This window comes from Brachycentrus maculatus, unplaced genomic scaffold (genome assembly GCF_059751285.1).
Source record: "Brachycentrus maculatus isolate JH-2025_06_01 unplaced genomic scaffold, ASM5975128v1 h1tg000334l, whole genome shotgun sequence".
Taxonomy (NCBI): Eukaryota; Metazoa; Arthropoda; class Insecta; order Trichoptera; family Brachycentridae; genus Brachycentrus; species Brachycentrus maculatus.
Window position 1 is genome coordinate 412,322 of NW_028281083.1, and position 25,724 is coordinate 438,045.

General features: G+C 32.5%; 2 protein-coding genes and 1 long non-coding RNA gene across 4 annotated transcripts in view; 2 read left to right on the top strand and 1 right to left on the bottom strand.

The window, feature by feature from the left end:
- Window positions 1-261: 261 nt before the first annotated feature.
- Window positions 262-6,313, top strand: LOC148304089 (RING-type E3 ubiquitin-protein ligase PPIL2). Its single transcript, XM_088268877.1, has 8 exons — window positions 262-461; window positions 543-762; window positions 2,454-2,763; window positions 3,453-3,722; window positions 3,881-4,029; window positions 4,644-4,795; window positions 5,007-5,196; window positions 6,027-6,313. The coding sequence occupies exons 1-8, from the start codon at window positions 430-432 to the stop codon at window positions 6,249-6,251; spliced, it is 1,548 nt and encodes a 515-aa protein (XP_088125003.1). The 5' UTR covers window positions 262-429; the 3' UTR covers window positions 6,252-6,313.
- On the bottom strand, window positions 3,282-17,382 carry LOC148304090 (uncharacterized). Its single transcript, XR_015838403.1, has 2 exons — window positions 17,026-17,382; window positions 3,282-3,659 (listed from the first exon to the last, which is right to left on the bottom strand). It is a non-coding gene; the product is annotated as an uncharacterized LOC148304090 (long non-coding RNA).
- Window positions 7,610-25,724, top strand: part of Pax (paxillin) — a 73,424-nt gene continuing 55,309 nt past the window's right edge. Inside the window, exon 1 of one of the 2 annotated variants that reach the window (XM_088268875.1) lies at window positions 7,610-7,761. In XM_088268875.1, coding sequence (XP_088125001.1) covers window positions 7,749-7,761 — 13 coding nt within the window. In that variant the 5' untranslated portion in view covers window positions 7,610-7,748. Of the gene's footprint in view, window positions 7,762-17,427; window positions 17,737-25,724 lie in introns of those variants that run through there. The other variant, XM_088268874.1, reaches the window with a different exon arrangement.

A 25,724-nucleotide genomic window follows, 5' to 3' on the forward strand; every position in this document is an offset into this window, starting at 1 on the left:
GGGAGCTGGTGTAAAATTCGTTCATTCATACAAACCCTTATTCGCACCCCAATGGTGCATAGGGCACTGCGTCATATAAATGCAGTGTTATCTTGATCAACGACAAGTAAACGACGACAAGTTAACGACGACAAGACAAGCGGACAAGTAAAATTCGTACATAAGGAATTCCGATAGAGAAAACACAATCCAAAAACGAACGCTTGCAGCGAGGCTAAGTTTATCTCCGCGTTAACTTTTCATAGAACTCCTGTCAAAATCGTTTTCTTTTTTCGACATTGTTTGGTTCTGTCATTTCTGTGAAGCTAGTTAAAAATATTTTAATATAGTATTTCTAAAGCACACTAATTATTTGTAACTTAAACTGCCTGCTCGGATATTCATTATTTTAAATAACAATTGTAATTTCTTATAAAAAAATCATTCAAAATGGGGAAGAAACAGCATCAAAAGGATAAAATGTAAGATATGACGTTGAAATTGTGTTCAAAGTTTGCCCTTTTAATATAACTTACATTCTATATTATTGTAACACTTTGCAGGTATCTCACATACACAGAATGGTCAACAGTTTACGGAGGGAAAAAGCAGGGTACTCCTAATTCAGAGGATGTTACATTTCGAAGGCTCCCTTACGACTGTTGCTGTTTGTGTCTCCAACCTTTTGTACACCCTTACTGTGATGACAAAGGAAACATTTTTGAACTTCAAGAAATTATTGATTTTATCAAAAGGTTCAAAATCAACCCAGTTACTGGCAAAGTAAAGAAACATTATTTGGTTTGAGTTGTTAATTTATTTATGTTTTAAAGTTATCTCACAATTCTCAATGGAATGAACTTCTTTTTATGGCTTATCACACTACAAAAGTGTTCTAGCTAGTGTCTAGTTATTTTCTGTTAATTTTTTTACATTTAAAATAAACATAAGTATATCTGTTAGTAGACTCAGTTTGATAAGCAGCAAGTTATTTATAATTTTATATTAATTGTAAAAAGATGTATTATTTTAGATATAAAACACCTTTATACAATTAGTTCAAACAAATTTACGAGTTTATGAGGGAAGGTTAGTAGGGATAATATCACACTATCTGCGGGCGGATTCGCGCTCATAATAGAGATAAACATCTCTGAAAAGAAGTGATCACATTTAACCATACTGGATACATCGATATGAGATCAAAAGATGCCGCAAAAGTCATGCGTAAAAATAACTTACACGCAATTTATGATGAGTCGAATGAAAAGGTAAAATTACCCTTCCCGCCGAACACCACCAGTCGAGTGAAACGGTAAAATTACCCTTCTTGCAGATAGTGTGATATTAGGTAATAGTACATATACTGGAAAGATGGGACAGGAAGTTCAGGTAGCAGTTGTATAACGGACACTTGAAGAACATGCAATTAAAGCCTTCCTCAATCAACTTCAATCAACTTGAAAATTTGTTCTCGGTGCCACTAATATTTTATGTTTGTCTTCGTAACGCAATGCTTAGAATATTTAGCTGTCATACATTAGGTCTTGTGTTTGTTTCCTGATTTATATAATATGTTTTTACACAGAGATACTTAGTAATATGTTCTGTTGGACTGGCACTAGAGGTGTAGTTGAATTAAATTATACAGCGCCCTGTGCATCAAAGAATATTTTACTTAAACTACGCTATTCTCTTTTCTTACTTTTATATGTTCATTCATTAAATCAAATTATCGGATTAACGAAACCCGTTGTCTTGTTTTTAGTTTATAAAGAATAAAATAAAAATAAATATGTGGGTTTTATAAAAATATAAAACTTAGTTATTGGCGCTTATTATTATTTTTTACCAGTAAATGTTCAGAATTTCAGAAATGGACAGTATGTTTCTTTTTTAAATATAAATATTTATGAGTCGAGTACTGAAAAAGCCATTAAACTTTTTATATAAATTGATATTTACATGAAATTTTAAATGTTATATAAAGGTAGGGACTCCCCGGAGCATTTTGTCATAACGTAACGTCGTAACATCGCTCCTGGCGAGCATCAGCATCCGAAACTATAGATGGAGCGCTCGGCTCGCTGTACTGACTATACAAATGTTCGCATCGTAACGTGTTACGTTACGACAAAATGGCTCCGGTCAGTCCTCACCATTACTTGATATTCCTTAATGAATCAACGGCAATACATAAGTCCAGAAGTAAAGTAAAAGTTATCTACACTATGTAGATAATGTATTATCTTTCCATGGGAATCAACGCAAAAAAAAATCACAAATTCTTAGTTCTTACAAAAATTGCATTATAGTTGAAATATATCTTTGCATGAAACATTTTTTTTTATTAATCTGTTAACTGACTTCTGAGCGCTATAATATGTGATCTTCGAATCTTTACATTCAATATTTTATATTTATATTTTATAATATTCATTCATTAGAGTTTGAATTATATTTTTTCCCTTTAGCCCGCCGAAGTAAAATCATTGATAAAATTGATCTTTCACAAAAATGCAAACGGTGAATATCACTGTCCTGTACTTTTTAAACCCTTTACGAAGAATTCTCACATAGTTGCCATTAAAAAAACTGGTAATGTGTTCTCCTCTGAGGCTATTGAAGAGCTTAATATTAAAAATAAGAATTGGAAGGATCTTGTTACTGATGAACCTTTTGAGAGACAAGATCTAATTACATTACAAGATCCTCAGAACTTGGACAAGTTCAATATTTCATCATTCCATCACGTTCAGAAGAAGTTAAAGGTTGAAGATGAAGGTTTGTACTATTTTTAATTTTTTGTAATTTTATTTTTTACGACAAGAGAAAATCATTGATTGAAAGGAATTAAATAAGCAACTTCAGGATTTTAATGTAACTTATGTTTTGATTCATCTGTAAATTAAATTGATCTATCCTAATGGTTGTAAAGAGCTTTGAGTCGCTCTATTTTTATAAAGACCCACCAATTAATTAATTAGAATCTTTCATATTACATATGATATGTTCTGTAGGATGCGGGAACAAAAATACATAAAAAATCATCTCTTTAATAGTAAGTGGAGAAACCCAGATTTGTAAACAAGAATTCGGACACACTCAAAATGTTGTGTTAATTTTGGTTTATTCTTTGCCACGCTTACACCATTTATTTGTTCAGTAATTTATAAAAAGTCTGTATGCTTGATAACATTGCCCTGAAATAAGTATAAATTTAATAATACTCATTGGGAGTATTGCGCATGTATTGGGAATATTGTGCATGCAAGTTTTATTTTAGTCAAATAAATAAAAAGTCGTAAAAGATTTGTTTTTATTCCAAAGTCATTAAGTCTAACATATATACATTAAGGTAATAATAAGATATAAAAGATTTTTCATAAGCTGAAAATACTATACAATTGAAATCATACATCTGTACCCTTTTATTTTTAAACAAATAGTACATTGCATCTTCTTTTCCACAGAAGAAGAAGCTCAAAGACGAGATCCAAATGCTCGTCTTAAAACAGTGTCCATGGAAACTAGAGATATATTAAATCAATTGGAACGAGATTATAAAGCTCCTGATGCTCCAGTGATTGTAAAGGCTACAGCTGACAAGTTTAATGCTGCCCATTATTCTACCGGCGCCGTAGCAGCAAGTTTTACCTCCACGTCTATGGTACCTGAAACTAAACACGAAGCTGCCATTATACATGAAGATGAAGTCAGATATGAACGGGTTAAAAAGAAAGGTAAATCTAACCCAACTTCTGTCCTAGAATTATCTTAAATTGTTTATCCCATCTTGGTAATAGTTCACCATACAAATGCTACTCATTGTTGATTTTCAGCAACTATTCGATTCTTTAAGTTTATTTTTAATATTTACGTTTGTCATCTTTACTTTCAGGATATGTTCGTATGATTACCAACTTGGGTCCTCTGAATTTAGAAATACATTGTGATATGGTACCTAAGGCATCGGAAAACTTCATCAAACATTGCCAAAACGGATATTATAATGGAACAAAGTTTCACAGATCCATTCGGAATTTTATGGTTTGTTTCCCTGATAATAATTGTTCTTCATGTTATACTCTTTATATCCTTTGCAAGTTAAAACAGCTGTCATAAAAAATCAGAATCATAAATTATGCTAAAATTTATATTTATAATAATGTGCAATTTACATTACTAAATAATAATAAAAAACATATAAATCAAAATTTTTGTTATAACCGTTTAATACTTATAACCCTTATCCGCACCCAATGGTGCATAGGGCACCGCATCGAATTGACGCAGTGTTATCCTGATCATTACTTACACGAAGGCAAGGTGATCACTCTTGTGTTTCAGGAACCAGTCCAGGGTAATATTAAATAAATATTACAGTGCAAAATCACTAATATTTATTTTCACCCCCCTGGGAATCGAACCCGGGACCTCCAACACGGTAGCTCAACACGCTGACCATTACACCACGGAGGCGGACAGAACGGAGGCTGACACCGTTTAATACATATGGCACATACTTTTTCCTATTTTTTTTTATTGGCATAGCACCCAAAATTGAGTGATACATGTGGCACATACTTACTTGCTGTTGTGCATACATTTTTTGTATGAATTCAAAGTATGTATTTAGTACTGTCTTTTTTTGTTTGTTTTAGGTACAAGGTGGTGATCCTACTGGTAACGGATTAGGTGGGGAGTCCATTTGGAAGAAAAAATTTGAAGATGAAATAAAACCAAATTTGCATCATTCTGGCCGCGGAATTTTGTCAATGGCTAACTCTGGCCCAAATTCAAATGGTTCCCAATTGTTAGTTTTTATTGATTCATTACATTACAAAATATATTTTTTACATATTAATTAAATAAAAATGATCCATTCAAGGATTTTTAAATGAATATAATAATATACCTAACCAATTAAATTAATTTATATATTTTGCTATTTATATCACATACTCATTGAGAGAATTTTATTTACCTGTAAAAAAAAACTAATAAATGTGTTTTATTTTCCACAGCTTTATCACATATCGCTCATGTAAGCATCTGGATGGTAAACATACAATTTTTGGTAAATTAGTTGGGGGATTAGAAACATTGACAACTATTGAGAGAATAGAGGTGGATAATCGGGACCGACCTATAGAGGATATTATTATCGAAGCCACTCAAGTCTTTGTTGACCCATTTCAGGAAGCAGATGAGCAGGTATGATTATAAATTGGGTCATTTTTATTCATCACCATATTCAAATATATTTAAGACAGTGCCAAGAGTATTTTTTTCATGAATTGATTCGGCAGTCACTTTGTGGTAATATCTATCCATTTTTAATTCATAAAACTTCCCTAAAATATAAAGTGCTGGATTTTACTAACAATTTTTTTTGAATAGTGTATTTTTATTACTACTTCCCTAATTTCGTCTACAGTGGTAGCTAGAGAGGATGGAATGTCACATGTGTCTGTTTGGTATAGGCCCGGCTCTCACATTCCATTTCTCATAGAAAATCTTCGTTCATCAAGAATATATGTAGGAGTTGTCTGATTATCATGTTTTCATTTATACATATAAATTAACTTTGAGTTACATGCCCATAGATAAATACGATATCCTCTGCAGACAACACATATTTATCTGTATGTTTCCACCCTGATCCACACATTGCTGGGTGGGAGTCCTCTTCATTTTGTGCCACTCTTTGTGGTTCTTGGCCTTCCTTAGTCACAATCTCCTTCAGCAGCATTCGCAATGTCGTCTGCCAACCACGCTGGTTGATTATGGCAATTTCCATTTCTTGGTCGCTGTACTTTTCTTCCAATATTTATCTGTTCAGGCAGTCAAAAGAGGCCTTTCTGTTATTTTAACCATCTTAAAATAGGCAACCTCTCTATACATATCTAGTGGCATATCAAATGTCCATATAATATGTTACAATTTTAAAGAAAAACTTTTATATGAATTTTTTATTTTATTTTTACGATTATGTACTTTTGAGTCGTTAAAAAAATGGTCTTCATCATTTTTATTTTTTCTAGCTAAGTAAAGAGAGAGCAACTGAAATAGAAAAAGAAATACAAGAGTCTCGCCAATATGCTAAAAACACTCGTCCTCGAGGTGAACTCAAGGCATTCCGTCAGGGAGTTGGAAAGTATTTAAACCTTGCCGGAAATTCTGATGGGCCGTCTAAATCTAACCAGGAACCCCCTGCAAAAAAGAAAAAAAATACAACATATGATTTTCAAAACTTTAACTCTTGGTGAAATTATTTTGTTGTAATAATTATGTATTCATGATATTTTTCAATAAATCAATTTTAATTTAATTTTGTTTTAGTATTAAATAGACCTTATTGCAGTAGAACATCACACAAGCCAATTTGATAAAAATATTATTGAAATATTTGAAGTCATAAGTATCTGTTGTAGGAGGCAGAGTTTAGTATTTTTTAATGTTTCATCTTGGCATGATATGTCATGTGTTATTGCTTCCAAAGTCCAACAATCACCTCTTTGAAATTACAATTTAATATGTGTCTCTTAGATTTTTAAACTAAGGGAGTATTGGATGCTGAAACGGATTTATACCTAAATAACATTGCACGATTCTAAATATTCTGCTACAGGGGCTAGAAACTCTATTGGGCGTTACCATGGGCATCCGAAGGGGGGCAAAGGGGGGACCTGCCCCCCCCCCTTGGATTGATTGAAAATAATCAAATAATGTTACTTTTATTTATGTGTTAATAAAAAAATTGTTGCTACAGTATGCCCTTCATTACCACAGTGTCCGTTCATTCATAATACAAATACACCGTGGTAAATTAAAACTAGATTAAAAAATTACTAAAAATATTTTGCCCCTTCCTAGAAAATTTTCTGCGGGCGCCCACGGGCATTACCCCAAAGTAGATTACATATTTGTGTACGTCTATATTAATATCTACAGGCCTAAACCAGGGGTCGGCCACCTCTTGGACCAAAAGAGCTAAACGTGAGTAGCAAAAAAGCTTGGAAATATTTGGGAAGCCATTTTTTCAATTCACAATAAATGTTTAAAGGAACCTATAAGTATTTTTTTTGGGTTACAGATTTTCAATCAGAGATACTTTTTGCGATCAAACGAGCCTTTTATTAGCATATTGAACATAAAAGTGGTTTAAGTAGTGTGGTTTTTCAAAGGTCATTATTTACATTTAACAAGATAAAGGTTTTATGAGGGCTCATATGTGCTTAAACGACACCATCCATCCTTACCCAACCGAACTGAAAACAAAAATGCAATTAAAAAATAAATAAAAAATTTTGTAGTAGTAAAAAATGGCATTTTAAAATTGACAAAGAAAGAGCCACACACCAGATGAGGTTCATGAGCCACACATTGCCTACCACTGGCCTAGACTAACCCCTCTTGTGGCATAATAAAAAATTGCAAGCTTTTAGTATGGTCATGAAGGTATTTCTCTGATATTATTTTTAATATTCTGATTATTTATCGTGATCCCCTTGTTACTTTGTATTTCGACATTATAAATAATATTTCTGGGGAGGTAGCAGAAATCCATTAGAAAAGTAAGGACGTGGACAACTAGCAAAGATAAAATAATAATGATTTATTGTCTATGGTACGAGTTTTTTTTTTACTTTGGATTCCAATTTTGACAGCTTGTCGCGTTTTCTTAATTTTATGATGTTTCATGTGACTATTGTTGAATTAACTCTGTGATAATTATTGAAATAATATCTCAGTGATTAAACGAAATGGATGATTTAGGTAAGTTTAACCACCCAAATATTATTTACAGGTAATATGTAAATATTTTCAGTAATATGCACTTTTATTATCACCTTTTCGGCGAATATTTTATCCCATATTTATAGTTACGTTGTTAATTTTTATTATTTAACCAGGGAAAATGCAACATGATTAAATTTTGGTTCGTAATATTATTTTTATTTTTAAATTTCGACAGGTAAACCTTCATCCTAATAATAGGTTTTTCTATAAACAATCTTACAGATCTTAGGATGCAATTTCTGTTTTATATTTTTGCTATCACGGAAGAAATGTTCGTATTTTTATGTATTAATTTTAAAGTCAGCTATCTTTCTTCTTGTTAACTCCTATTCTCAGTAAGAAAATTTAGATGTATGTCAATTTTGATTGAAACAGTCATTTGTAATGATATTCCTGTTCTATCCTACATTCCTAGATTTAAAAAAATTCGAACCGCTAAAAAATGCAGATCTCTATTGAATTTTTTTTATTTGTAAAATATTGATGTCAGATAAAGTCCATTCGTAGCTAATGATATATTTTCCTTGATGTCACAACGGATGCATACAAAAGTTTATATCTTTTGGGTTTCATGCTCTTCAACTGTATTTCCTGACTTTTTTACTCTCAGATTATAACTAGGACTGACTTAAACAGTATACGGCTCCGTTTCCACCACTACTTACTAACTCTCATGCCCCGTAAACCATTTCAGTGCTCTTATTTTTAATAGTTTTGTACAAAGTGTCATCTCTTATAATTTACATATATTTCACATCGCACAAAGTCAGCGTCAGATCTAGCGCCTTGTCACTTATTGAAAAGGGGTGAAAATACGCGTTTTTAAATTATTAACTAACTAAAACTAACTAACCATCACGCCGCTTACCGCAGGGGTAGGCAGAGAGAATAGAGCGCCACACCACTCTGTCCTTGTAAACATTCTTCGCCTCTTCCACGTTCATGCATCTCCTCATACATACCCGCCGATTGTTACGACTCCTAACTTGACCACTTTCAAGTATTTGGCATACCTGATTGTGCCATGTTTTTCTCGGTCTTCCTCTGCTTCTTTTCCCACTAACATTCGCCTCATAAATTTGTTTTACCGTTCTTTCCTCACTCATTCGTTCCACATGTCCAAACCATCTCAACACACCTTTCTTAATTTTATCTATAATGCTTATCTCAGCTTTGCATTCCTTCTTTATTTCACTATTCGCACATGTATCATACATCGTTTTGTCGCACATTTTTCTGAGAGATCGCATTTCGACTGCATTCAGTCTACTTTCATCTCATCTCTAAATTATTAGGAAAATATTATTCTTCCTTTCCTGTGAGCAAGTGCCTCGCGCTCATGCCAAGCGAACTTTTGTAGGTCCGGCATTTTTCTCTAGCATCATCATCATAGCTTTTTCCTGATGTCAAACTGAATTGAAAAATAATTGAAAAAAAAAAACACTTTTTCTAAACCTTAGTAAAAAAAAAGAAATAAGATAATTTATTATTAGATTAAAACCAATATTTTTAGCTTTTCCACTTTTTTATTTGACCAGCGACCGGGTTTCGTCGTTACCGACATCATGATATGATGTCGGTAACGACGAAACCCGGTCGCTGGTCAAATAAAAAAGTGGAAAAGCTAAAAATATTGGTTTTAATCTAATAATAAATTAAAAATGCAATTCCATCACGAAGTGTCAGTGGATAATATAAATCTAGAAATAAGATAATTGGAAGGTTCTCTTTGAAATGTACTCAATTACCATTCTCAATGGGCCCCAAAACTGGTTGCGGCGAAGTAATGTTTTGAGAGGTGTTTTACAAAGTGAATGATGGATGACGAGGAGTGCATGAGTTACAGGAGTGTAAGGATTGTAGGTTTTCTCATCAATTCTAAATTTTTTTTGGTGTTAATGCCATCAATGGCCTATATATGCTTTTAGATAGACACCGAATATGATAATTTATTTCTGCTTTTTATTACATATTTATGCACAGATGTGTTTAATTACTTTGTGTGTATTTTAATTTTATTCAATGACTCCATCCATATCCTTTCATATTATGTGTGGTGTAATTTTCTATTATGTGTAGTCATAAAGGAGTAATGAGGGAGGTCATAAGAAACCCTTATGACCATTATATATCCTATCATTAAAAGTACTATGCTTTTAATGATATCAGCGGTACTTAATATTTTGAAATTGAACGAACCACTCTCAAATAGATTACAATAATACTTCATATAAATTCTTAACATATGATCGCTTACTTTTTTTTGTTGTTTCTGAAATATGTACCCTTATACATAACACTGTATTCTTTAAATATTGTTAATTGTTTTGAATGGGGAAAAATTGCTCCATGATTTTTTACTTTTAATATTTACACAAATACAATTAAACTTGGGTTTTTTCTTCTCATTGATATAAGTTAATGGTTTCAGTACCTAACAGGTAACCAATATTAAATATTCTGAAATTGAAACACATAAAAAAACATGAATCAAAGATATTAATAAAAAAATATATATATATAACGTGGTAATATTTTCCTTTTGAAAATTAAGTGTAAATAATATGTAAAGTGGGTGTATAATAATAAAATAAACAATGTGTTGCTTTTTAATTAAAGTTTATTCTTAATTTATCTTTATAATAATTTTTATATCTATCTATCTATCTATCTATCTGATTCTGACAGTTAATAATATTATCGGAAGTCTTTTGTTTTATTCTGAGCGACGCATGCGGCATCTGGTGGTAGAACTGTTTTATGTAGGTACTTTTTGTAAGTACTTAATAAAATGTATAGGTAGGTACCTAGGTATTTTATTACATCTCCCCCCTTGGGGATGAAAATTCATAGTAAAATTTTCACTCGTCCTCCGGATCATCTTCTTGTAGTGAAGGGACTGGTATAAGTTTAGTGATATGATAAAGTTTTTTTTTTTTTTTTTTTCTTTCTTTCTTTTTTCCTTCTTTTTTTCTTTCTTTTTTTCTTTCTTGTTTTTTTTTTCTTTCTTTCTTTTTTTTTCTTTTTTCCGTTCTTTTTTTTGTATTTTTTTTTCTTCTTGACCCTTTTAAAGTAGACACAGTTTTTTTCAATCCATTTGTTTTTTTCTTTTGAATTCCTTCATTTTTATTCAGATCTCTTAAAGTATCTTCTAATATAACCAAATGTACAACTTTTAATTGTTCATCTGCATTTTCATTCGATTCTAAAACTGGATTCCTGCTTAGACAATCTACTTCTAAATTCTTCTTTCCTGGAGTATATTTTATTTTATCTTTCGTAGAAGTTTTTTCTACTTTATTTTTATTTTCATTTTTCAAGCACTGTTTCTGTGTTATTTGTATGTCTTTATTTTTATTCTGATCTTTTAAATTATCTTCTAATTTAACCAAATTTACAACTTTTAATTGTTCACCTGCATTTTCATTCGATTTTAATACTGGATTCCTGCTTAGACAATCTACTTCTAAATTCTTCTTTCCTGGAGTATATTTTATTTTATCTTTCGTAGAAGTTTTTTCTACTTTATTTTTATTTTCATTTTTCAAGCACTGTTTCTGTGTTATTTGTATGTCTTCATTTTTATTCTGATCTTTTAAAATAACTTCTAATTTAACCAAATTTACAACTTTTAATTGTTCATTTGCATTTTCCTTCGATTCTAATACTGGATTCCTGCTCACACAATCTGCTTCGAAATTCTTCTTTTCTGGAGTATATTTTATTTTATATTTTGTAGAAATTTTTTTCACATGATTTTTATTTTTAATTTTATCACTAGTTCTTAAATTTCCACGTCTTCTTTGATTATCTTCTAATCGTTTTCTTTGATCATCTTCTAATTTTTCTCTCTCACTCCGAACATATTGTAGTAATTGTTTTAATACATCTAATGTTTCATAATCCATTTCCAATTAACAAAATTGTCGTTTTATAACGTGGTAATATTTTCCTTTTGAAAATTAAGTGTAAATAATATGTAAAGTGGGTGTATAATAATAAAATAAACAATGTGTTGCTTTTTAATTAAAGTTTATTCTTAATTTATCTTTATAATAATTTTTATATCTATCTATCTATCTATCTATCTGATTCTGACAGTTAATAATATTATCGGAAGTCTTTTGTTTTATTCTGAGCGACGCATGCGGCATCTGGTGGTAGAACTGTTTTATGTAGGTACTTTTTGTAAGTACTTAATAAAATGTATAGGTAGGTACCTAGGTATTTTATTACATATATATATTATTTTTACACATTTTTAGATTAAATAACTAAACCAACAATAAACACTATTTATACATAGTGTTATAGCATGTGAGACAATAGCTTATTCATGCAATATATAAAGCCATTTAAATGTTTACATAGGTATATTACTGACTTAATTGAATGGACAGGAAGATGGGCTATTTTGCCTTCCTGAGTGATGTCAGGAATTTATATATTAAAGTGATTAGGACAATCATGCTCATTGTTTAGTTGGCGAGAACTCACATGACAAGTTGAGTTATTTCCCTCTGCCTCTGCAATCGTTTACTGAAATTACTTTAGGTAGACATGCATACATAGATAGTACTTAATTCTGGTTGTAAAAAGTATTTATTACACAGGGCCTCAGACAAGGGGGAAGATCGACCTTTTTTTATATAATATTTTTTATTATAATTCATTTAACACGATGACACTCCGTTGATATGAGGTAGTGCCTTTTGCACCATCGAGAGCGGATAAATATTAGATGAAGAAGAATCAATTTCAAGGTGGAGACTGACCGGAGCATTTCGTCGTAACGTAACACGTTACGATGCGAGCATTCAGGCAGTCAGTACAGCGAGCCGAGCGCTCCATCCATAGTTTCGGATGCTCGGTGATGCTCGCCGCGAGCGATGTTACTGAAGGCCCGAAGACCGACCAATGTTGGCTCGAAAGCCCAATCTAGCTTATAACGGCCAGAGTCAAGTGATTGTTACTAGAATGGGCTGGTAAATTAATGAAAAAAATAAAGTATAATTTAAATCGCGAAGAGTGGAATCCATGCCCCGGTAATCTAAACAATAAGTCATTTTTCTTAAGTACTGTGGGTTATTTCGTCACATCTATAGCAAAAATTGTGATGATGAAACAAGTAGTCACGTCACATCCGTGGAGAATATTCGTCTACTTCGTAAAAAAATACATTCCACACGCTCCACACACAACATTCGTTAATGCCTAGATTAAATGTAACTAAAATAGTTCAACAACTAAATATGTACCTACGTGTATAAGAAGCTATAGTACAATAAATATTTTCATTTTATTTAAAGAAATAGAGAATTAATAAACTTTTTACGTGTCAAATGACAGGAAAATTGTTTTTCTAACAAGTCGTGACGTCGTCAGTCGTAGGTGTAACGTCATTATGCGTTTAAAAAATCCCTGACATAGGGCGTTTGTGCACTACACGGAATTTTACCGTCTGGCAGTCCGGTTTTGAAGAATGATATCGACTAGGACAGTTTAGCGTGATCGAATTTACGCGCAACGTGTTCACGCACCGATCAAGAGCACCGATCCGAAGTAACATGGACAAAACCACAAGCCAATCCTACCCAATCATCATTTTAAACTGACGTGCCGGACGGTAAAATTCAGTGTAATTCCGTGTAGTGCACAAACGCCCATAAAATAGTAGTAGCGCATATGATGAATGAAATTATTGATTTTTCATTTTTTTATAGATTTAAATGGAATCTCAAATAATCATTTTATATGCAGACAATATATTTTATATTCTTATGTAAAATTCCTTCTAAGCAAGAGATAATATTAAATTTGGCTACATAGATTTGGCTTGGTAATGAGGCCGACAAAGCGCTGTATTTCAACGCATCTCAAAATCGAACAATGTTAGTGTTTTCTTAATTTATGCACTCTTCACCTCGTTTAGAGAACAGAGGACGTTCCTATTTGGTGATCGTGGCACATGAATCGGTATGATACCTGTGTCAGTCACGGTGACACGTTGTGTTATTCGTGTCATGACCGTGCTACGTGACCTTGGCAAGCCCGGTTTAGATTCACTGCCAATCTCTCTGATTGGAGATTTTATCCCGATGCCACATTATCAATACTATTGTTATTCGGATTAAATTTTACCTTATCTGTTACGTCATTGGATTACTTTATAAAAAAATCATCAGCCCGTGAAATTGGCATTAGTCTGGTTATTTTTGTACCAATTTATGATAATGTACGCATATATTATACGTTACCTCGTTATAATCAAGGCGGCTCATTGAATTCATAAATATAAAGATGTGCCCAATGAATAACTGTTGCTTTTCGTTAAAAGTATCGATTACAGTCGAACCTCGGAAATCCGGAATCCCGGGAAATTCGAACAAGATTTTGAAGAAAAACATTTGAAAAACGCGAAAACACTGAATCCATATATTTATTATTACTTATATTCATTATGTATAACATAATTTTATTTAAAAATTATTGTAAAATTATTAAAGTATACAGTACCTACTGTACCTGCATTGCTACTCAAGTTAGTACTGTAGTATTAGATTGAAATGTAAAAGGCGCGTACAACGTAGCTTTTGTAGTGTTAGTACTATGTATGTACTATATTACAAAATTCTCGGCTGATCCGAACAGGCCACAGCCCCAATTAGTTCGGATATCCGGGTTCCACTGTTCCATCATTTTAAAACTCGATCGCTCATCACTAATACACATTGATGACTGAAAGGGTAAAACTGCTGACAACCCCCGGTAGTTTCGGATATAAATAGAGGCTTTCGCCATAGTGATCACAATCATCCGGGGAAATTTGACAGGGCACATGAAGAAGAAGAAGATAGTCTTTAACTTTAAAAAAATTATAACTGACACCCTAGCGCTTCCCACGAGTAGAACAAACTCTAAACAAGGTTCCTATATTTGTCATTCATGAAAATTGGTCAACGATGAATATGGGAATTTCGATATGTTCTACTCGACATTGCCAGATCTGCGATCGCGTACATAGTAAGTCGATATTTATATCGTGGTGTATCCCAATTTTAAAGTAATTTGTTGAGCTTTGATCTTTAATTTTTCCCCCTTTCCTTCCTCCCGCTCCTCTTCCAGGTATTTATATTTAATGACATATAGCTCACTCCTTGAAAAACTAGATTTTTCAGGACAACGTTTTTAAAGTTTAAAAATATAATACAATGTATTAAAAATAAATATCAAGCCACTTATTGAACTTTTTACTGCGCAACAGATCTTTTTAGGTAAAACCTGGAGGTTTTTTCTCCATTTAAAAATATTTTGTATATTTAAAAAAATAATTAAACAATACCCTTTCTTCAAAATGCAAAAACAACACTTTCTGCCCTGTAGCGGGTAAATATTAAGTTAAAAATATGCCGCTTTTGCTGGGATATAGTTCATTTTCTGGGCATTCCGAAAACATGCACAACTGAAAATTGACTATTTTTGATATATGACGTTCTTGAAAGGAGTGAGCGATATCTGAAATTTTGTAAATGGAATGTTACAACTACCGGTTTTTTGATTGCTCATTATTGTAAATGTATTTTATGTAACTGTTCTGTAAAATTTCCAAATAAATAATTTTCAAAATAAAAACAAAAAAACAACTGACATGTTAAAAATACATAATTTTCCGTTTTTTTCTAATGTTTTTCATTGTTCCATCAAGATTTTTTATTAAAATACAATAAGAAACAGCGTAAATTGTGAGTTGGTGTGAATTATTGCAAGAATTAAAATCGCAGACGAAGCTGGGTAGTTAAAAAAATCTATTGAAGTAATTATGATATGTTATAAGAGTAATATTATTCATACTTCAATAGGACTTTGTTTTTTTTATTCATTGTTTTTATGCTCACGAAGTGTGATATTCAGGGACTTACATATAATACAATTATGTATATTATGTATTTGTAGTTTGATATTATTGGATTTTGATTTATTTTTAATATTTTTATAAATATAAAAATACACACAAAAAGTGAAATAAACGAAATGTATTGAAAAATTGTACTTGTACTTTGATAATTTCTGCACTTTATTCTGAACAATCATTTTTCTTTGAACCCTTGTCTGCACCCAATGGTGCATAGGACACTTCATCATATCTATGCAGTGTTATCTTGATCGTTAATTGCATGATGGCAAGGAGATCAGTCCAGCGCTTTTTGTACCAGTCCAGGGTGCAATAAAATAAATGAATAGTTAAAATCACTAATGTTTTATATTGACCTCTGGGAATCGAATTCAGGACCTCCATAATGGCTATAAAACGCGCTTACCACTAAACTAAGCAGGTGGACAAAATCGTTATTACATTGTTTTGAACCTTGAAACAAAAATGACAAAGTACCTATCTAACTTTTAGAGCTGCCGAAAATAGTTTGGCGCACAGAATTTCCTTCGAACGAGACTCATCGATATTGAACCCCATGACACATATCGGAAATCTGACATACTCTAGGCTCGGCCCTAAGTGCTGGACATTGTTGAAGTTGGCCTCGGAGCTAATCTATAATCGATAGAAAACCTGCAGTTTAGAAAATGATAGCAGAAATTAATTCTGAATCTTTTCATGATTTTCTATGATCGTGTTTTCTTGAACAATGTTTTTGATGACTGTTAAAATTTGATTGAATTAATTTGAAAGATTTCATGACCTTATAGATGGCATGTCAATCATATAATATCTCCAATGAGTTATTATCGATTCATTATTATACCTTTTCTATACACAAATAAAACGACATTACGAATAATATACTATTTAACACTCAAGTCACCCGTATTACGAAAGCCGCTTTATGAACAACTAAATATATATATATATATAGATCATAATATTTATCTATAAATTGTATCAATTTGAAAGAAAATATTGGTTAATTTTTTGTGTTAACTTTGACCGTTGCACATCAAAAGTTCAGTTGTTAATTGAAGAAGTTTAAAAATAAAATTTTAATGTACTTTACAAATTTTGATTGGGCATGTTATATTTGATCATTGTATGAATACACATCAAAAATATTATTAAAGTGACGTGTGTTTTGATGCTTACATCGTCTTCGTCAAAACTCCATTTGACAAATATAAGGATTAAAACACGCGTCTTTTTATGAATAACAACTATGTATTTGAAATGTTTAATTTCATTAAAAAATTCACCATGTAAAAAATAATATTGAAATAAATAATATGACTTACTCAATTGCTGTCACAATAGGGACTGTCGTCCCCCCGTACATTTATTCCCATTCCTGTAGTCGCTTCCTGACTGCGTGATTTACGAGTGTCACTCGGTGTGAAGCGAGTAGGTGTTTTCCTTCGAGTACGCGCCGCGACGCACCGCGACGCGCCGGACGCTACTCACAAAATAGCCTCAGAATAAAAGACAAAAAGTAATCCGGCGGCGACTTCCCTCGTTTCGTTTTTTCCCCTCTCGCGAGGGTGCAGGCGGCAACTGGCGGGCCGGCGCCTAGTCCTCCGGCTAGTGCGGCCCGCGGCCCGCAGTCCTCCGCGCAGTGTCGGCGCTCCGGCCGCTCCGCCTCCCACTCCGCGCCTGTCTCCGCCGCGACTACGCCAAACTCGCGGCATTTCTACATTTTTACATACTTACCTCGGCTTAGTTTACGCCGAGACGTTTGACATCGGCGAAGCCCCTCCGTCGAGCGACCACGCGCGTCGCGTTGACAGTTGCTAGACGCGCTCGTGTGCCGACAGTGCCGCTGTTTGTTTACTACCGTGACGTCATGGGGAGGTGCGGGTCCCCTACTGGTGACAGGTGATAGAGTGGCCAGGTACTGGGTCGAGACCACCAACCCCGCGACATGGATCGCACTATGTACGGGAAGGTTCTCCCGGGAACCTATTCCCCTTACCGCTGTACCATGAAGGAAAATGGAATATCTCCAGGATGTAAGTTGCTCACTAATCAACTCTGACCTCATAATTACTAATGTACTCGATGGCTAATTTATGTAAAATGTTGTTTCGACGTTAAAAAACGTAAACACGTTATTCCACTATCTCGAGTCGCGATTTCATAGCAATGAAATTATGTTTACATAGTAATATCAACTCGATTTTGAATGAGATAATTCGAGTAACACAATAACTGCTTCGCACCGCGAGTGCCAAAACATCGTGCATACATAATTTTGAAAATGATAAGGAATTTATTAGGCATTTCGGCTATATTCGCGTCGATATTTTTATCGCACTTTTCTCTCGTGATAGGTTATCAGAAGCGTTCCATTTACAAGTATTTTCGTTAGTTACAATTTATATGGATGATGGAGAATGCGATAATTATTTGTTTTTTTTTTCCCTGAGAAATAGACCAATGGACCAAAGCCAAATTTGATAATCGTACCAAGAGGGTTAAAATAGTGTCATTTATTTTTAATTCCTCCACAGTGTTCCTCTGTTCTCACGAGAAACACAAATTTAACTTTTATTTCTCGAATTCTGCATTTATATTCCGAGCGCGTATTGGCTAGTTTTATAGTATTCGTCATACATATTATCTAATTCGTGACGGCGAATCCATAACTAAATGTAAACTTGTTAAGTGGAGTGATCACTCCTTGTTCCGTATTACACATGTCATAGTTGTGTAGTTGATCATTTTGTTTGGGATTAATAAGAACGTTTGGCTCACGTCTAATTAGAGCCGTTCCTATTAGCGCCAATACTCGTACGGCAGTGAAACTTCATCAATGTGAAGTACACCAGATGGTCGTGAGAGTGACAGCTGAACTGTCTGAAGTCCGGACAGGCGCAGGGCTCCATAAGTCAGAAACTTTATTACATTTTTCTTATTTAGATGGACTACAAAGCGAGTCTTTCGTTCTACATCATAATTCTTGATGTTGTGTTTATTTTCAAAACAAGGGCTATCCAGTATCTATTCCTGGAGGTCTTAACTCTCCACTTAACAATAAATTTACGCTTGTACGTATTTTATTGCGCATACAATGATGCAATCGTGTTTGGCGGTAAAATATTATAAAAACGCGACCTCACAATTGCCGAATTTGTATATTGGTTGCATCCGCCATGTAGGTAATAATATTATTGTTTAATGTACATGATGTCACCTCTACGGGAATTGAAATCGACATACCGGGAGTGAAAATAACTTGTTTCTGTGTCATTTGGCTGCTACTATTTATGTCATCAGCAAGATGGAAACTACCAATTTGGAGCAGAAACGATCTCATTACGTTTTCAACGTTCCATAATGATATACAGGAATGATAATAATACATCATTCTCCCAAAACATTTAACTTGCTACGCGGCATCATCCTCCCATCTCTCCCTAGAAAATATCAGCTTGCCGAGGTCATTGCTTCCATGAGTAATGAATATGGTTTTATGTTTTTAATCCTGGTCCCTTTTATTATATTCATTAGGTTTAAATATACTATAGACGATTCCGTGTATAATATAAGCCGACTATTCGAGCAACCTATCATTCGCAGCAATTAATTGCTATGATTTATGGGGTACGTGGTCTAACGGAGACATTGTTTATTCGCGATTTGACTGTTGAATTCGTGATTTTTCAGGAGACGCGTTTGAAGCGCTGTAACTTTTTTTAGGTCATCGTGTACATTAACGTATGGCCGAGACTTCATATATGACTACTTGATAAAGTAATAGCGCTACTTTATCAAGTAAAATGTGTCCCCTAAAAAATTTCGATTTCTAAGTTGTAAGTTGTAATACTTCAGTCGCAAATGAGTGATGTGATAAGCGCCCATGAGGCAATACTTTACGAAAATGGCGCTGTGTAAATTATCAAAAATTATTATTATTATTATGCGTATTAGGTCGCCGCCCTACCACCTGTGACCTGTTACATGGATTACCCAAAAGAGAACAGTTAAATGTGCACCTTATAAGGACAATCAAGTGTAGGTACTCACTTGACATAGATTTATTGCGGCCTAACGTTTGTGGTCTATTTTGCGTTCATTGCGATTTAATGGATCATTGTTACTGTTGATGATTAAACTACAGCGATATTTGTACGTACATGCTTGACCTCTACGCCGTAGAAAAGAAATTGGGGCACGAATTTAACATAGTTACCTATGTATATTTTGTAATAAATATGGGTTTTGCAACATTCAAAGTATACTTTATTTCTTTGTATCGTAAGTTGAGAATTTCAATAGGTTTTAACACCCATTTGCCAAAATTTTGAGGAATCTCAATAAAGTGTACAATATGCTATATATTGATATGATCATATTCTCTTCATGTATATTGAGATGTCAAAATGCACGTCTTGGTATTTATAGTAAATATTTTTGATGGAGTTGCGGCTAGCACAAATGTCTAATTTTTCCTACAAAAAGGCGACAACTGAGCTCACAAGTCACCAGTCGATATGTCATCTCACCGGACTTCTAAACACACTTCCGCCCATCAGTAGGTACCTACCGTTTAAAAATACGTCTCTTCGCCCAGTATTTGTTCACATATCTTAAAAAAGACATTCACGCTTGATGGTTCTTCAAAACTCTCTTATTAATTCTTGTTCCGCATCGTATGTATAAATCTTCCCGAATCGAATACAGTAAAACCTCGATATAACGGACAAATTTGGGGGAGGGGGTGTCTGTTAAAGCCGAAAGTCCGTTAATAAAAAAGATTTAAAATATAATTTTTATTTTAGGCTCTAACTTTGTGATTTTCCATTTTTTAACTAAAATGTAACTTTCTTTTAAAATCACAATAAATATTTTATTATAACTTAATTATAATGTCTACCGGTTTCGAAGCTAACCGCTTCTTTATCAAGACTGATTAGTCAGTATTGATAATCAGTCTGGATAAAGAAGCGGTTAGCTTCGAAACCGGTAGACATTATAATTAAGTTATAATATAATATTGATAGCGATTTTAAAACAAAGTTACATTTTAATTATAGATTTAAAATAAATCACCTTTTTTTTTGTAAATGTGAACACTCTATTTACAAAATTATATTTATTGTCTTCGAACACTCATCGTGGAGTGACTTTGATGTTTGATATCGACGCGCTTGCTTTCGGTAATCCTGCTCTGAAAAAGAATCAAGTTTTGTTTGCACTTTTTAAGTTTGCTGTTTTTTTTTAAATAATCTACTCTCTAAAATTCCGAAAATGCGTACATTAAAGTTGAGCTTCGTTATCTGTCTGTTATATACGAAATTCGTTATATCGAGGTTTTACTATATTTAAAATCTATAAATAATATAGGTCTGTTTTTATTTGTGAATCTCCCACATGTCAAGCGGTGGAATGTAGGTAATTAAAATAACTTTTCGTTGGCCGTTTCGTAAAATGTGTTTATTGTTGCTTACTCCGTATGATCCCCCCCAATTAGAAAGCGCCATGTGGGTATGTATCTATGTAGAAAACATGATTGAAAATATTGAAAAGTGAGGGGGAGCTCTAATGTCTAATGGACGCGCACGGGATACGCTGTACACGGGGGAGGGTCGTGTATTATGCGACACGAAACACAGTACACAGACAAACCGAACGTCGGGTTACCAAAAATATTAAACGCCTTGTTGGGTAATATATCCAAAATAAAACAAGGTTTGTTGGATAGAATTCTACATTTATTTATGTATATGTTAATACGTGACGCGTTTCGTCTTCATAGGACATTATCAAACACTGACCATTATTAACCACTGACCACGTATTAACATATACATAAATAAATGTAGAATTCAATCCAACAAACCTTTTTTATTTAGGATATATTACCCAACAATTCAATATGGTCTGCAGTTACAATAAATATATTGAACGCCATTATTTATTCATTTTTGGTCCGCCTCCGTAGTGTAATGGCCCCACACTCAGCTACCATTCTGGAGGTCCCGGGTTCGATTCCCAGGGGGAGGGGCGTGAAAAAATATAAGTGAGTTTTTCACTCTAATATTTATTTATTTATTTATTTAAACTTCATGTACACAAAATAAATAAGTAAATTGGCGGGCTTATTGCTTATTCAATATTTACTTAATAATAATAATATTTACCCTGGACTGATACATGAAGCGGAGGGCTGATAACCTTTCCTTTATGTGTTAACGATCAAGATAACACTACGTTTCTATGATGCACTGCCCTATGCACCATTAGGGTGCGGTTAAGGGTTTGAAGAATATTGAATTTATTCAAATGTACCATATAGTCAAATTATAAAATAAAATTTTGATTAACTTTCTTTCAATTAAAAATATTTGTTTTTTTTTAGTTTTTTTAAATAAAAGTTTTACTTGGTAAATACCATTTTTTTAAATTCTATTTTTACACGTGTTTCAATGCATTCCGCATCATTTTCAAACACCGTATATTTTAAGGTTGTGTCCTTTGGACGTTGAAGGTTGAAGAGGGGGTAGGAGCTGTTTCTATTTTTTTATCAGTGGGAATATAGACAATAATGGGAGGCTTTACAATAGATTTTAAGAAATAGTGATATTTATCAAGGAAAACTTAATTAAAAATGCATAGATTTTGCCACAAAGTGACTGCCGAATCAATTAATGAAATTATTATTTTATTTGTTATTTTATCTGAAAGGAACTTGTTTATACTAGCAGTGTAAAATACGATGGTTTGCACGAGTACGGGTATGAAACCCGAGTGCCCTTGCCATTGCTACTATCCTTATTTCTCTCTGTTATAGTACCTGCTATTTCTTCTCCTTTTCCTCTCCCATAAGGTAGTAATGTCCTTCACCTGAGTTCCCTTGCATACATTATTTACATTCCATCAAAAATATTCCATTCCTATATTCAAGAATTTCAAACGCAGGACAGATTATCCAGCCTTCATGTATTCCACGATCGAGTGAACGCCGCATCCATCCGATGCTAAATTAACATTGTAGATATATTTATAATAGGTTTTGGAAGACATACCGATAAATGTATGTATCGTTAAGGATATATTGAATTTCGTATTTTTTTTGTTTCATCCTAGATTCGAGACATGTAAATTATTTGTCGATGAATCATCCAATATTGCTTATTTTATACCGTAAATATATGTATACATCACATTACATAAACCACGCCAAGGACGCCAGCTTTTTAAGGTAAATAAATTGTATAACTTAAAACAATTCCCGAACGATTGTTAGAAGACATAAATTTTTAATGTAGATACGTATTTGGTCAAAAATACCCGAAGCTATAGGCCACACATTCAATCCATACATCACAATCAATCTCTAATATATGATATTGATATCATACCGAATTTGGTGCGGCAACTTCTTTAATTTACGCGAATATGTATATGGAGGTATGTTTTACTGATAAAACCATGTTTTTTATTATTAATATCTTCTCTAAAATAAATTAAAACGCAACACATGAGTCTTTCGGTTTGGGATCAGGCATTTTAACCCTTAAAAAAATACTAAAATTATATTTCATAAAACAACATTATTCAGTCATTGCTTCCACATAATGCCTATGTAAAAAAATCGGGTCGTTCTTTTCTAAAAGTCAACTCCTATTTTGCTTAAATTAGAGACTCTCTATAAAGTACTTAAAATTAATTCCGTCAGGTTTCTCAATATTTTTGAAATGTTATTCGTCTTGTAATCAATTAATTACTATATAATGTATGAAATAATTCCGTTTTTGTTTGCAGCTTTTATAAATCTATGTAAAATACAAATGAATGCCTTGATTAAACCTATCGTACACCGTCGATTATTCGTGCCTTTTTTCATCCAAATTCATCGAATCAAACTTATATGCTGTAATAACATTACCGAAATATGAATTAATGTAAGGATAAAGAAATAAATTTACCAAATTTGAACAGATTTGCTCTAAGTTGCCTAAAAATGGATCTCATGATACATGTGATGAATGACAGCAATTCGTATCAAATATGAGCGCAGTATTCAATTTGTAACTATGCTGTAAAATACTATGTAAAGTTGATAGGAAATTTAGACTCTCATGAATGTAAATCTGTAAGGGACATAAGAGTAACATATACATATATTATTCCCGATTTCAATCACTCATTTTGGAATTAAGATTTAATAATTTAACAAGGTACCTACAAAAAATAACAAATATTTAAAACAAAGTAAATAAGGTATGTAAAAAAAACAAAATTACAAAACCATACAAAAAACTGAATCACAGACTATCTTTGAAAGTTAGCTTAATTTTGTTAGAATAATACTAGAGTGCTCAAAACTACACGATTTTTCATACATATACATCATAATAAAGTTTTTATTAAAACTATAAAACGGTCTTTTGAAAATACAAATAAAACATTTTCGCTTCTCCTGAAAATTTGCCATATTTTATTTCTCAATTTAATATACTTTATCCTCGACTACGAAGTCTTTTACGTACCTACGTGCACATACAACTGTGTACTCTTGACGACAGGTTATCCAATTAATTATGCATTGTGTGTGGGCCTCTAGAGTTCATACTCTGTGCCAATCCCTTATTACAGAGGCGGATACGCCGCTCTGGGCAGGCACTTGCATCGATATAATAACACAGTTTCAAACAAAATATTTTTATATATAAAATCCTTTTTTTAATACATTGGTTGTTCGGTTGCCAGAGTAATAAATAACATCGGAGTTGTAATAAATTATTTTATGAAAATAACACAGGACAGGTTTTTATATTGAAATATTTATATTAAAAAAAAATATTTAAGAAAATAAAATATTAACATTCGTTTACATAAATTTTAAAAATATTTTAATACTGTGATATTTCAAGTTCGTTTAGTTTTGTGAATTTCGTAATAATCGCTTAGTTGATTTCATTTTTGTATTTTAATATTACAAATTTTCTTTTTTAATTAAACGTTACTGTGTCATTTATTTGCAATGTCAAATCGAATGCCTTGTTATTATTAATATAAATCAAAACACAATTTGTGACTCATTTAATTTCTCTACTTTATAGCCAAATAAAGATTTTAATTTAACCTAAGTGTTGATTCATTATTTCATGCCACTGAATTATACCATAGGGTAATATTTAATTATGTGTATCAAATGGATAGTAACATGTTAGAGTTTATAAATTTACATTTAAAGTTCGTATTCGTTTATGGGCGTGGTTTAATAGGTGAGAAATAAGATTAATTATTAGATTATTTTAATTAAGATAAGGGATAATTTATTATACAGTTATATTTTATTTCTTTAATTAATTAAAAACGTAAAGCAGCGTTCATTTCTATCAGAGACAAACTGTTATTTTTTAAAAACTATAAATTAAGATTATAGTGATTTTAAAACAAAGTTACATTTTAATTGTAAAATGGAAAATCACAAAGTTAGTGCTTCAAATATAAATTATATGATATTTTTTGTTATCGACTTTTCAAGTCGTATTTTAAATTCTTTAATTAGTTTAGTAGCATATGCTGAAAAGTAATGAATAAAATATTTAAATACCAATCGGCAACAAATTAAAAAGTAATTAATTGACCATGGAGATTTTTTCTAACTCCTTGGCGCCGACCCGCGAATTATCTATATACCTACTTTCATAAATTCTTACCCGGATATTGAATATGCGTAGAGATACTACATTATGTAATATTTTACTAACCATAAATCAGTCCAGTTTGTTTTATCAAAAATATGTTTTGGATATCTATAATTATCGCAACGATAAGTGCTCTCGTTATTAAAATTTGTTATTCTTCTAAAGTTACTTGGTACATAAAGGTTATTTTTCATTTCCTCTTAAAAATCTTGAGAAATGGGTATATTTATACAAACATACATACATATGTTTACATAGTCTGAGAGTATTTGATTACATAAGAATATACACCTTTATTTATTTAAACTTATACAATTGATATGTACATTGGCGGGCTT